The sequence below is a fragment of the Gymnogyps californianus genome, chromosome 2 (assembly GCF_018139145.2).
Source record: "Gymnogyps californianus isolate 813 chromosome 2, ASM1813914v2, whole genome shotgun sequence".
Taxonomy (NCBI): Eukaryota; Metazoa; Chordata; class Aves; order Accipitriformes; family Cathartidae; genus Gymnogyps; species Gymnogyps californianus.
This window is the reverse complement of record NC_059472.1, coordinates 128,197,714-128,213,219: the sequence shown is the minus strand read 5'-3', so window position 1 is coordinate 128,213,219 and position 15,506 is coordinate 128,197,714. Positions and strand designations below refer to the sequence as shown.

Genomic DNA, 15,506 nt, shown 5'->3' with positions numbered 1-15,506 from the left:
TACCGCCAGCTCATACTGCACTGGGATATCCATTATCCCAGCTTCCTGATACTTACTTTTCATACACCCAAACCCCCTAATGTATTATTGCAAATCTCCTGAAATATCAGTCACATTCTTCATGATTAGAAAAAAAAAAGAAGAAAGCAAACGTTTGTTCAGAGCCCCCCTCCCATTGTTGGTACCCCTGTAACAAAATGGACTCCGCACCCCAGCAGTACCTCTGCGTGTAGGTACAAATTAATGAGCTGCTAATGCCCGAGCACTGCCAGATCCCAACTTCTGATTGGCTGCAATCTGGTCATTAAAGAGAGGTAATTAATGCCAGATTGCACACACAATGCTAACAAACAAAACAACCCCAAACCTGCTTTTCTGCTGCCACAAAGAGCAAAACAAACAATACTGACATAACGGCAGCTTTCAAAGGACAGTTGCAGCTCTGCAGCGGCACCTCAGTTAATGAGTGTATAGAAAAGAATTTATCTGAAGAAGAAGAAAGTGAAACTCAACAGCCTTTCAGGCACATGAAACTAGCTTGGAGAAAACTCGGAGACGGTGGCAGCTACTTAAGAAGAAAATTCAGCTGAAAATAAATGTACAAAGAGTTCGGTTCAAAATTTCAGTAATATGTTTTCCCCTTGTCACTTATTGCTCAGATTGTGAAAAGTGTTAAAAGCTGGAATGCAGATTTCTCTGACTAATTGTTATATGAGTGATCATGACCATATATTTTTGCTTAAGTTTTCTGGCAGTACTTGTAATTTCAGTCATGACGAACTAATACGACTTCTTTGAAATGTCATGTATGCTTCATCACGGATTTACTTAGAATTCAGTACTATTATACGGCCACTTTCAATGTCAGCAAATAGCTTAAAATACAATGCTGAGAAAATATCAGCAGCAGTAACTAGAATATTATTAGCATAACTAACAAATTAATTCCCATCAACCAAGCACAACCACTTTCTTTTTCTTTTTTTGAATCGATGGCTTTTGATAAAAGGTGTCTCCACTGAATTAAGCTCCTAACTAGCTTGCTCAACGAATAGGGTAACTCACCATGTGAAAATATCTGAAAGCAAACTTATTTTACAAAAATATTAAGAATAAATACAGTAAGCTTTCAGACAAAGGATGGTTGTCAGGTTCTTAGTATGCAATGTAAAACTGTAATATTCTATGTAGTGCTTTAGTTTTCTAATAAGTCATTGTGATAAGGTTAACACTTCAACACAGAACAACATACAAATAAGAACACCCAAAGATGAAAATTACTTTGCTTATGTTGCTGTATTAGAATTTTATTTGCTAAAGGGTGAAAACAGATTTGCAAAATTCACAGTTAACTTAAAACAATAGTTTTAAACCTTTTATTCCTAGCCCTGGCTGCCTTCAGGAAGGAAAGAACATCTGGTTATTTAAGGAACACAATATGTTCACATTTTCTATGACTTTTGTTTCTAATTGGGTTTTTAAATTTTTTTTATTTGAACAACTCTAGTTAGAACTATGTTTTTTAATCACTTTATATTTTTCCACTGCCCTATCTCTGTATCTCTACTTCTCAATTTTGCAGCCTTTGCTTTGAAAATTAACAGTGCTCAATGGTTTTGATACGGAAAAAAATGAAGAAAATTGGCCACTCGTGGGATATCAAATACACAAAGACACACCTTCAGTAAATGCTTTTGGATATACACAAAAAACCTTCCCTTATTTTCTCATTTCACATACACATACTTTTAATAGCCCATTCTTCCATAAGAAACTCTACTTCTATAGTCTGAAGGACTATAAGTGCATAGAAGTTACTTTCACATAAATAATTGAAGTAATTATCTGTTCAAAGATTAGAAATGTGAAACAAATACTCTGCTAAGCAGGTTAACTTCATCACCTTATGCAAAGACAACAACACTGATTTGAGCTTTTCATTCTACATTTTCCTAAGAACTGGAGCTAGCCAAAAGCAGAAAAAGCTGAAATTCAGTTATTCTGCATTGATCCATACTCATGCCTGTAAAATTAGTATCTCTCAGGCCCCTCTTCAGAGACAGGTGCATTAACTTGTTTCAGCTATTACGGAGATGTTTCTCTTCCGTGGCACTGGAATATATCAGGGATGTGGTATGTAAAACGTCCTCTCATCCCAACTGCCAACTGGGGTTCACAAAGTGAAAAGGAGAGCTGCTGCACGCATTAGATTAATGGCAAGCACTAATTACTTTTCATATTATTGTTATTACTGGATAATGCTAAGGCTTCTGCTAAGGTTTGATTCCACAAAAGGTCAGGAAATTGTATTTGTCCATCTGTAAGAAAAAATGCTACCCATCTTTTAAGTATAGCTTTCTTTTGACATTTAGGTTGCTCTCCTGGTGATGACTGCAGTGAAAAGAAGCAAGGAAAACGTGACAGGTTCATCAAGCCAAAGTTTAGCTCTCCTGATAGTCTACAAGACAAATAAGTAAGGAGGAGATATCTGCTACGTCAGACCAAAGAAACAGAAGAAATAATGGATGTTATTAGACATGCAAACCCAGATTATCTCCAAACTCGGAAGTTATGGATGGAAAGGCCGTATCAGGTCCTTCTTAACTACTTCACCATTTATGACAGGATTGTTCCTTAAGAACCTTTCAGTTTTATGTACATACCACCAACCTTTCTTAGTCCAAATACCCTACAACTTGCCATCAGTGAGATTATTTGGCATTTACCTAGCTGCAAAAATAATCCCAAAAGAATATGTATTAACAAACCTGCAGGAGGTAGATTCCCGTTTGTCCCTGTCCATGACTTCTAAACTGCATTTCTTGTCCAGCTGAGATTTAAAGCTCCAAGGGGCAGAGAGCAAGCCCCTCTCAGATATTTGGAACAACACTAAACATTCTTGCTATGTTCAACAAATAATGAAATAAACCACTGGACCATGCAACAGTCTCCCACAGAAGAGTTCCCCCGACTTCACATACTAAAACCCAAGTGAAATCTTGGAAGAAAGGCCACACAGAACAACTCAGCCCTGGCTCAGGAGATCTAAATTGAACTGAACCAAATGTAATTTCCCATTAGAAACTAGAAGCTAGTGATGGAGAAATGCACAGGAAAACATCAAAGGAGGAAGAAAAATCATTAAGCATGGAATTTGCTAATCATCACTTACAAGTTACACTGCTGACTAAAATCTCCTTGTCTTTTCTTCCAATCTCCTTTTATCTCCTCAGGGAATAAATGCAAACTGAATTATCTTTGTGCAGATAGCAAAAAAAAGGTATCATAATTTTCCCACTTATATTGGTATATAATCTGTGTACTGACTTCAGACTCCTACAGCACCCATGATGTCTTGTTGAGCCTTCCATTCTGTGTAATGAAAAATTTTCACAGACTTGGAAAATTTTTATGTGTAGGTCTTAGAGAATAACAAGACTTCCATTTCAGAAATACTTTGGACTGAACCAACATATGCTTAAAGACACATAAGTGAACCTTAAAATCATACCTAGGGAAAGATACGAAACAGGTACTCAAGTCATAGCACTGAAAATACACTTCTATCTCAGACCAGGAGCTATTTTTTTTCTTTTAGAGTGATCCTTTAGAACATTTAACTTCCTTACTGTAAGAAGTCCAGATCTGTTTATGCAGTCTCAACCTAAAGACCCAACATAAAATGAGAGGTGGCTGGAAGTCCCTTAGGGCTCTCCATTCTCTGGAAATCCCAGCTTCCTAACCTTCAGAGTATTTCCCAAGCAGATCAGTACAGCTCAGAAATGAGGAACAATTGTAATTAATCTTACTTAAATTGACAAAACAACTAGCAGTCTTTGCATGAAAGAGCTTTAAGTACTCGTTCACCTGAGTGAAGGGAGAACTACCTGAAAAACACGGTAGGAACTACATCCAGTATTTTTCTGAAAGGTGTTCAAGGCACACCTGAGAATGTTAATTAACAGGATACTGAGGCCCTATGAGCCTGACAACTTCATCCTGTTGGAGACAAGAGCATAAGGAGCGGAACAGCGATCAAGCTTCTTTCATGGGAAGTTGGTGGTTTATTTTTGCCCCCTTCAGCTGGTAGGATATCTTGTATACTGCCTAGGATGCTTTGGAGGACAGCTGAATAATTAGTAATTATTCTATCTTTTAACATATACCTTTAATAAATGACAGATTACATATTGGATTTAGTTTGATATCTTAGCACAATTTTCCTCCCTCTGTGTCTTCCCTCTAGAAAATACTTCTATCTTGTTTTCCTAAGAGAGTACATAAATAAATGCTGGGCAGTCTAATTTCACAGACTGCTGCCAAAATCTTAAGAAAGATTCCTGAGATCTAACGTTACAAACTTTCTTACACACTGAAAAGACGATATACTTTACTTCTCGTCATGAAAGAAATCTTTGTGCCCGAGAGCAATGAAGAAAGCAGCTGTAAGGATGCAGATTTCTGCAAAAAACTGATACAGAAACAGAGACAATTTTTTTCTTAATCCATAAAAGTGTAAACATTGGTACTCAATGAAATTTTGCAGAAGGCAGTCAGTGTGCAGAAGTGGTGAATTTTTCACTTTCAAAGGTGACATGCATCAAGATGACGAGGGAAATCAGACTTTACACTGGCAGCCTACTAATGGGACATGCACAAAGACAGTTCAAAACCAGCAGCACAAATTCTGCTATCTGCCAAAGATCTGAGTACTGCAAAGATTACTGTGTACAGCTTAATCTCAAACACTTTATCCACTGTACTGTGGATATCTGCTGTATATTATATCCACACATATACACATGCCATTCTAAAACAGCAAGAGGTTCGCTTTTTTTTTAGTATAGATGAGTATATCAGAAACTGTATGCTAATAATATGTAACATAAAATTTATGAATTTATACATTTTATTCATGTGAATCTTTTCAGGCTCTAACAGCAGACTCTCGTTTTTAATTGAAAACCATCACATAACCATTATATATTGGGTGGGGATAGTGCTTTAAGGATTAACAGTGATCAATCTGCAGAAATCCCATGAGAAAGGTCTTACAGATGAAATTGCATGACAGTTTCTATACAGCTTACTAGGTTATTATATAAAATATTACTGTTTCCTTCAAAAGTATACTTTATTATGAAAGATGTCTGTGCAGAATACCAAGCAAAGGTATTCTAAAGAGCACAAACATTTGCACTTACCAGAGCTCCTGGATAACTTTAGCAAAGTAGTAGGATAGTATCCTTTAAAGAGTAAAGGAACTTGTTTCAACCTGCTCTTGGTTACCAACTCTTTCCTTCAGCTTTTTTGTCAGATAAGAAGCAACTTGAAATTACAGTTTAGCCCCCAAAATGTGGGTTGTTATTAACTTCATAGTATTTAGAACATTTTATTATAGAGATTTATTCCCTGTATTTACGAAGTGAGCATCTCACCTTTGGATCTCGGAGAAAAAGTGCTCTTAGGATAAGGGAGTGAACATCTCCAATAGGTGGATAATGCATCAGAAGTCCCAAACAGGTCTGATAATTACTTGAAATCACTACAGTGAAAATGAAAAAAAAAAAAAAAAAGAGGAAAAAAGTGAAATATTACTATCTTATTTTGATATTCCAAAACAGTACCTTTTCCAGTAGATTCATTACAGTTCAGATTCAGCTGTCTTTTCCCACATTAGGTCTCTTAGAACTCAAGCAGGGCTCAGAGTAAAAGAAGACATTGCATAATCAAGCTTCATGACTACGCTTGGTCCAATATCATTAAGGACAATGCTAAAGCTACCACTGACTTTATGTCATAGACATTTATGTTAGCTCCAGATTTAGACGCCTAAATTTAGATCTCTTTAGCTGTGCACCTAAAGCCTGCCTGAGTCAGTGGAGGTCGGGGCAATACAGCCAGTGGAGCTTGAAGAACTAGTCCTACACTCCGAAATGGACACTGACTTTTCAGACGCTCATCTGCAGACACCTAAATTTAAGTATGATAATTTGTGAGATAAATTTTACCTTCAGTCCTGCTTTTATGATAACTTCCCCCACTCTGACAGTTCTTAACTTTTGTTGTTCTTATGTACATATACACATACATGCCCCCCCATATATACACATACGTAAAATGATGTCAACAACTCCTTGTTTTCTCATAAATCAGAAACTATTCATTAAATGTTCATGAAAAAGGCAAAAGGCTAGATTTTAATTTCATAAATACTTAAAAATATAATATACCATTAACTTCATCAGAATTTTTTACTTATTCAGGAAATTTTCAGCATGCTTTGCTAAAGTTTATCATTTTGTTATAATTGTGCTTGATTTTATCTCAATCTATGTAAGTATACTCTATGGTTCTTTGCTTGTCGTTGTCGTCTTCTGTTTTGGTTTTTTTTTTCCCAAATCAATCTAATTATGAGCGCAATTATTAAAGACATCTTTTCAGGCAGGTCTATGTAAACTACTTCATTTCTTTTGCACCATCTAAATCCAGGCAATCCATCTGCCACAGCTGTCAAAGCAATGCCTGTTAATGATGCTTGCACTCTGCAACATAAAGACAGCCTCCAACAATAGTAATTGTAAATAAATTTTTAACAAACTTTACTATTCTGAGAATTTTAGCTGTAGTAACAAACACTTTTAATTAATCAGGCCTCTACACCAGAAAGGATCATTGCAAACACAAAATTATTTTGAATCAATAAAAGGCAAAATAAAAGACTGTTTTGTGGACAGAAAGATTTAAATTTTTTATTTTTTTCTTTCATGTGAATAAGCCTCATATCCTCCTGTACCTTTCCTCCCTCAACAAGAGGATTATGGGGAAAAGATGCAGGACTGGGCAAAATGAATAATTATAATCTGTGTAGGGAACCACTTTATCATCTTCATTTCCGTTGCTGATCCGACAGCTTGTAATTTCATACATCTGCTTTCATTTGTAAAGCACTCACTTACCCTACTCATTCTTTATCTGTTCTGCCTGTTCTTTTTCCTACCCTTTGTTTTTCTTGTTCATATTCAGGTACCTGTTTTTTCTTCTTGAAGTCACAAAGCTGGCATAATGAACACAATATAATGGTCTCCGCCAGAGTTCTTTCAGAGGAGTATAATATGAACACCACATAGTACATACCCAATCAAACTCACATACGTAAATCAAATTTAAGATACTGTACTGCAGTTATGATCATGATGCCTTTTTACCAAAGCAAATAAAAATACTGAAAATTGATAGTAAATTCTAAATACTTTTATAAATGATAGGCAGTAAGACCAATGCATTTCTCTTTTGAACAGATCAGTATGTGTTTTATTCTGCAATGTAAAATGGATTAAAATTATCCTTTCTGTATTTTTCCTGGAAAGTTCTTTGCTGTCTCACAGATATAGAGAAAAGTAAATATTAAAAAAGCTAATATATTTTAATGGTGCAGACTTGACTCCTGACAAAAAATTTATATTTTCAACCACATTTACTCTAATTATTAATTTTTTGAAATGTATAACAGTGAAGCAATTGAATAATGGAAAAAAAAATCAAACTGTCGCGCAATGACCTGTGTCCCCTCTGATCCCTAAAAGTTAAATTTTAAAATGAAACCTTATCATCCAAAGAAAGTTAAAAGAACTCCAACACTTTAATGAGGAAGGCCTGCTAACTTTTATATTTATTTTATCTTTACGGTTTTCCCCACATATTCAGCTGTCCTCTTTTCATGTAGAAGTCTTTACAGAAGAGAAGATTGTTGCCAGTGCTATTTGCTGGGGAACCTTAGGTTAAAGGGATTACTTTGCTGAAACACTTCTTGGTACCCTTTGTTTCAGAGTGATCTGTATGCTGCCCATGAGCCGGCAATGTGAGCTCGAAGCCCAGAGAAGCCAGCCGTATCCTGGGCTGCATCAAAAGCAGCATGGCCAGCAGGTCGAGGGAGATGATTTTCCCCCTCTACTCTGCTCTGGTGAGACCCCACCTGGAGTACTGCATCCAACTGGAGTCCTCAGCACAGGAAAGACATGGACCTGTTGGAGCAGATCCAGAGGAGGGCCACAAAAATGATCAGAGGGATGGAACACCTCTCCTATGAGGACAGGCTGAGAGAGTTGGGGTTGTTCAGCCTGGAGAAGAGAAGGCTCCAGGGAGACCTGACTGCGGCCTTTCAATATGTTAAGGGGGCTATAAGATAGAGAGAGACTTTTTACCAGGGCCTGTAGTGACAGGACAAGGGGCAACGGTTTTAAACTGAAAGAGGGTAGATTTAGATTGGACATAAGGAAGAAATTCTTTAAGATGAGGGTGGTGAGACACTGGAACAGGTTGCCCAGAGAAGCTGTGGATGCTCCATCCCTGGAAGGGTTCAAGGTCAGGCTGGATGGGGCTTTGAGCAAGGTGGTCTAGTGGAAGGTGTCCCTGCCCATGGCAGGGGATTGGACTAGATGGTCCTTCAAGGTCCCTTCCAACCCAAACCATTTTATGATTCTTGTCTCTTCAGGACAAAATGTATAATATTATCCAAGAGAGTGGCAGTTTTCTTAAAAATGATAGAGAAAATAGCAGTAAAACAAAACAAACACCCCTTCTCTGAATATGCATATCGGAGTTATAAGGATTTCTAAGAATCAACTATAGGACAAAATTTCTGGAAGGAGATTCTGTGCAATACAAATTTATCCAGTCTCAGCAGTAGCTGGATGGTGCTCAAGTTCAATGAAGTTCAATCTTACACTGTGGCCAGCTGCCTTGCAGTAAGCTTGGTGCTTCTGTACCTGTGCTTTTCCTTCACTAACTGGTTTGGCAAGAGTCACATCTGGATCCAACTTATATTGTGAACAAGTTCTCACTTCTCCAAAGAAGAATGCTATTGGTATTTCTAGGGAAAGCAGTAGAGAAACTCCTCTACTTAGACAAAGCAATCTTACTGCCTTTTGATTAGTATTTGTTATGCAGTGCCCAGAGGAACATCAAATTGCTTTCTCCCTTCTGCTTTAGATGAGACTGACTTTTCTCTGTCGGTACAATAACCATTCCTGGATGCAAGCAGCAATAATAGTGATGGACAACATGTAAACTAACTGTACCTGCCTCAACAAAGTCATAATTTTCTGCCACATCTCGTTTCTTAAGAGTTTAATGTTTGATGCCACCAACCCTGTATCCAGATGACTTCCTAACCCAGGAAGGGTGGGACTGCTTCCCCCTGCTGCTTTATGCAGGGCTATGTTCTCTTTAGTAGGCCCTAAATTGAGTTAAACATAGATAGTACGAACATAGTACAAACATCTTGCACTACAACAAAAACAACAAATCAGCTCCTCTAAGAAGAGGCTGTGGCTCCTTTATTTCCCTCAAAATATTCAGAGCGCTTTTAGATAAGAGAAAATATATCCTAACAATGGCCATAGCTAGTCTTCAAGTGGGAACATGATAAAAATATACTTATTCTAACACTGATCAGTCAAAATTAGCTCCTGGTGCAATATTGATATTAGTTTACTATGCAAAATATAGACAGGTCTTCCAGGTTTGTGCATTTTCGTCCTTCTTGAAGGGAAGGGAAGTATATAAAATACATATATTTTTGCACTGCACCCTCCCCTCCCTTCTGATTTCATCAACAACTGCATATACATCCATATTGGTGAAAAAGAAGTAACATATTCATGCTTCTGATTTGACAGATTTAAAAAAAAAAGGTTGTTTTTCACGAATTTTTCCGAAGAAACCCAGAAAATAATTTATTAAAACTCACAGATACTTTGGTACACAACCCTACACTTGGTTTGTGAGGATTATCACTCCATGGATAAAGCTCTGCTTGGATACAGATGTAAAAATGAACAGAGCAGTTTACAGAATGGCTGTGTACATGATTATGTATCTGTAATCTCTAAAATGTATAAACAATAACCTAATAATCTAAATGCTCCCTTCTGCTTGAATAATAGGTCATTTGAGTAACAGAGGATTTAAAAACTAAAATAAAAATAAAATGACAAATATAGCACAAATAATACTTTCTTAAAATCATGTCCTTGAGAACATCATAATAAAACACAGAGAAAAATCCATCAATTCCCAAACCAGCAACTTCTCCCCCATCCTCAAATGTATTGGTATAAAAGAATCTGCATAATTTTTAAACTTTCAAATGCTTTCGGTACTGTATTATTATCATTGCTTATGTTTGACATTTTTATAACATAGTATCTTAGGAGCTCTATTATTGTTCCTATTGTTTCAAAGTTTTTAAACTGAAAATTTCCAGATGGTTTATTTATAGAAGATTAACATCATAGGATGTTTTGAGCTAACATTTCCTTTCACCAAATAAAGAGAAGCTTTTAGAAACTTATTTTATTTGAAAATGTTTTTAAAAATATTACAACAGAACTTTGAACTCCATTCAAAGCTCAGATAGTATCAGCAATAAAAAAATGAGGAAAAATGGAAAACTTCTCTATTACAGATACATAAGAAAAGCTTTCTTCTATCAAATAAAGAAGCGTGGAAATTGCGATAGTTTGAGCTTGACTTTGAAAATACATTCCACTTTGCAATATTTATGACTGGGTATTTTGTTTCACCATTCTATTATGCTTAGAGTAACTAACTAGGTCCAACTATAGAACAAAAAGTTACTTATTACAGAAACAGTATATGTATGAACTATTAGCTGTCCTGATGAGATGACTTTGCATCTCGTTTGGGCAAATGTACTCCACTTTAAAGCTATTTACTACTCTATTTACTAAGCCTGGGGATTTCAGAGAAAAGAGGGAGACTGATTTCATACAGATGCCTAGAACACATTTTTAGCTCACATTTTCAGTTACCTCATACTGATACTTGTACATGAGCACCACAAAGCAAAAGAAAACAAACCCAGAACAACCTTCCCTCCCCAAGAAGACAGAGGGTGCTTACAAACACAGTTCTAAAGTTTTTTCGTAAAGGGAAATGATGACACAAAATAAAATACTGATGCTAAGAAACATTTTTACATGCATCTGCACTACATATCTATACCAAAAATTTTAAGATTGTTTCAGTTTACTGCACATAAACAAGCCAGATTTAGATTGCAGAACATAATGACCTGGAATCAGATCATCCTGAAACAGCCGTGTTAATTTTGAAACGTCTAAACTGAATTAAATGTCCACTTCTTTGAGAGGAATGTAAGGTAGCTCTATATGCTGCATGTTTATTAAAAAGTAATTAAAAAAACCATGAAGGCAGGCAGTGGAACGACAGTACGTGTAAAGTACATGCACGTTATATTTTCAAGACTGGGCCCTAAAATAGGAACCACAGATGTTGAAAACTTCATGTGTCCTAGAATACAAAATTGTGTCAAATATGTGACCTTGTTATAACCTAAAGCTTACAGATTGTATATAATTAATTCTGAACAGCATGTTACAGAATTCATATATTTAATGACAGACATGCATCTTACTGCAAAACGCATACTTTGTTGCAGCAAAGTTGTATACAGAATTTTTTGCAAAATATGATGGGACAGAAATAAATGCCTCAATTAATCATTACATATCTTCCTCCTCCCATTCACAATTATATAAGCTAACAACTTTTTTGTGATTTCTTGTTTGTCCCAACTTAATGTATTTATTGGTCATCACTTACCCATAAGAATTCACCTTTGCACATATTTCAGGCGCAACAAAATAAAATAAAATGAAATGATCATTTTTTAAAGATGCCACTATTGCATAAACATATTTTGCAATTGTTACTCATCTCTGCATTTACATTTCCTTCAACATATATCTTCGAAAATTATGAGTCATTGTCTTGTGCATTTTTACATTTCTCACAGCAGAACAGCATAAAAATATTTCCAGTGTCAAAAGGAGGCTTTACTCAATTCATCAGCTTGGTCAGAAGGTGGAGCTCTGTACATACCTGTATCACTTGCTGCACATAAAATCTGCAACTCCCTATAAAAACACAGAACTACGCAGAAAACAAACCTGCATTTAACTCCAAGATACAATTTGTTTCATAAATACAGCAGACCGCATCTGATAATAAATGGCTCCTCTCCTAGCATTTGGAATGATTTTCAGTACGTTAAAAAAGTCACACTGAAATTTAGCATTTCTTAAGTCCTCTTTTTCTTTGAAAAATAGGTTTGCATTCTTTTTAAAAGATCGTAAGACAGTTGATACTTACAGGCATCTCTAATATATAACAACATGGCTACAAAAATGTAGTCAACTAAATTCAGGGTGATACTGTCAGCAAATAGAGCATCCCAGACAACCAGAAGGTCTTGAAGTGGGAATTCACGTCCAAACAGGAGCCTTACCCATCGCCTGAAAAAAAACAGGAAAAGACATGATTTGTATTTCTCTGTTTTGCCAAGTATGGTAAAGTCAGGATACATATCCCAGGATCAACTACAACCCAAAACATTCTACCAGAAAATTTTGCGATGCGTGAAGATCTGTGATAACCACTTAACTAATTGTATTTGTGGAAATGTTACTGCATCTACATTAAAGAAGTGATACATGACAGACTGTAGAAGCTTAACTGAGTAATATTATTACGTGGGTGAACCTCAAAGGACAAAACGTATCAATCCTATATAACATATTTTTGAGCATTTAATGTGATAAGGATCTAAGATGAAAGGGAGAAAATGTTACGCAAGAATAGCCCGGAACAGCAGAGCCAGGAGGGTGAAGCCAGTGGTTTATGAGAATCCCTGAAAAGCCCAGTCAAGTGAAAGTCGGTTCAGAGGCAGATGCCGAACAGCAGTTAAAATGGACCAGGTCACACTTTGAAGAGGCTTCCTCCCTGTTATTGATGAGTGTTTGCAGCTCCATGTAAAATATGCTATGAATGGTATTTTGATTAAACCTAATTTAAATCTTTACCAGATTTAGTGATAATCTGCATGTAGACTATACCGTTAATTCCTGTTCATATCTGTGCTGTTTTCATACCTAGCAAAACGTGAAAATCTGTCTTACTAAATGCAATATTTGCGTGGGGCTGGAAGCTTGAGATGCAGTAGAAGAAAGTTATTTCTCAAGATTTCTTATTTCCAGTTCTGGCTCTTACACTGACTTACTTGCTGACCTCAGGAAAGGCACTTCCCTTTCCTATTCCAGAACAGACCCGCTAGCTTTGTACCTTTTTAGGTAGGATTATCTAGGGTTACATTTGAAAGAGCAAAAGAATAGTTAGTAACATTCATCCTGAAATAGTTATTACGAAATGGACTTAAAAATAATGAATTACATTTTTAGCGGGGATATGCAAATTACTACACATGTGGAATCTGTTTATTCAGTGGCAAGAAAAGATTGATTGCAAATTTCTGCTAAGCAAATTAAGTCATTCTTTAAAACTCACAAAAATTTCTAAAAAGGCAACTAGAAATTTCATCAAGATTAGTTTCACTTGTAAGAATTCATGTTTAACCACTTTTGTCCCAGAACTCATTGTTGGTTTAAGGCATCTGTTTTTTTTTTCCTGATTCCAGTAATAAAAGTTCATTTCTAGACAAATGAATTCCAACACGTCAGTCGAACACAAGCTTTTAAGATAGCAACAATCTGTACAAAAAGACTCTCTCTTATAAAAGAAATTCAAAGGGACTGTTTTGTGAGTCAAGGTTTTGTTCACTGAACTTTTATTCCCCCACCACTGGAACCACATGTATAATCTACAAAAACATCCACGTTATAGATTTAGAGATCACTACACAGAATTTTTTCCGTTGCAAGACATGTTCCCTTTTAAAAGTGAAAATACATGATTTCAAAAGACAGCATCATCTCATCCTTATAGCAGACATTTACGTTCTAAGGTCTTGTAACTTTTTATGTTAGCACAATAATTATAAAAGTCACAATATTAGCTATGACAAACTCTGTGTATTTCCCTCTCTGATCAAACCCCTTTCCTATGAGGACTTATTTTCAGGCCTCAGAAAGAGAAGTCAGAAGAACTGTTAACACAAAAGCAAGACTTAGCTAGTGCATTTAATACCACGTCTGTTCTATCTAAGGGATTTTACCATATAGTGGCACATTACCCTACAGTGCCTAGCCTACAGGAGACTATTATCCTACGGTGACACAAACGTTACCCAAACTCTGCGTGAAGCCTATTACTTGCATTAACAACTCCTCCCACCTGTAAAACCGCAACTTTCAAGTTACACAAACTGTTAGGCAAGAAATTTCAGCTAAGCTTGAAGCATTTGAGCTGACTTTGCTTGCAACTACCCAAATCTCATTCAGAAGCCTTGCTAAAAGTCTAATACACTTCAAGGGAAAAAATACACCATGGTGTAATGGGATTTGTTATTAGTCTTTTATTAGAAATCTCTTTTGCTTCTTTACTACTTCATTATGCAGTGCTAATCGTTTGTAGACGCAGGTTTATTCTGCTCAAGCAGAAGTCATTCCTTTTTTTTCTCCTGCTTTTATATTTTCTCCTGGGAAAATTAAATCTCAGTCCCCAGAGGTATCACGTTTCACAGATGTAGACTGCTGAAGAACAACTGGACTTCCTTTTGCAACCATAATATTACCGTTAATTATTTGAACCTTCCTGTCTTAAAGGGAGTAAGCAATTCATACTGTTGTGAATGCATATATACTAACTGCTCTCTTATTTTCTTCAGCAGCATTTAGCTCATAGCATCTATAAACCAAGGACCCTATTGCCGATGAACTATGCTGCCATATGGCAGGACTTCACTCAGCTTTTGTATTCATAAAAAGGGCTCTTAATTCCTTAAAGTAAGTGTCCACACTGAAAAGATGTCTTTCAAACTAACGCGTTTTTATTGCTTTTACAAATATTTGCAGAGAATTTAAGACACACTTAATAATTGCATTGGACATGATAAACCTTTTTTTTTTTTTTGAGATGGCTGTCTGTGGTTTAATTATTGTTCTGTCCTGTTAATCTTGCCTTACATCTGTTACACCTGCCGACTGCGAGGCTCACAATAGTATACCTTTTATCATATGCAGTAATACAATAATTCATATTTTACCAGGTACACTTAGCAACTAAAATCTATACCCCCCCCCCCCCCGATTCTTTAAAGCCATAATACACCAAGGTACTACTATCTACGTCGTAGAATATGTAACTGTATCTTCCACTTATGATTCCTATATAATTAAACCAATATTCTCAAGAGATCAGTAATTACTAGCAATAGATAATGATTCATTAATGACCTTACAATATACGGAAAGCAGGAGAAAACTGTGCTGTAGTAAAGTCATTAAATAAGGCAATGATCCAGCCTTACCAGTTTTAACTAAAACCACAACCATTTTGACTGAGATTTACAGGACAATTCTCCAAGCATCAATAAAATTAACTTATGTTATGTGTTACATATATTTAGCTGGTTATCTTCTCTGTCTTCTTGGAAGGCAGAGAATTCTTTTAAAAAGATTAAATAAGCCTAAGAAATGGTTACAGACGAGGCGATACAAACAGTT

General features: G+C 36.1%; 1 protein-coding gene across 2 annotated transcripts in view; it reads right to left on the bottom strand.

The window, feature by feature from the left end:
* The window catches only part of TBC1D5 (TBC1 domain family member 5), a 311,060-nt gene that overhangs the window by 71,554 nt on the left and 224,000 nt on the right, over nucleotides 1-15,506 (bottom strand). For both annotated transcript variants that reach the window (XM_050891710.1, XM_050891711.1), the window contains exons 15-16: nucleotides 12,199-12,341; nucleotides 5,439-5,545 (exon numbers count right to left, since the gene is read on the bottom strand). In XM_050891710.1, the coding sequence (XP_050747667.1) occupies nucleotides 5,439-5,545; nucleotides 12,199-12,341 (250 nt within the window). The remainder of the gene's footprint in view (nucleotides 1-5,438; nucleotides 5,546-12,198; nucleotides 12,342-15,506) is intronic.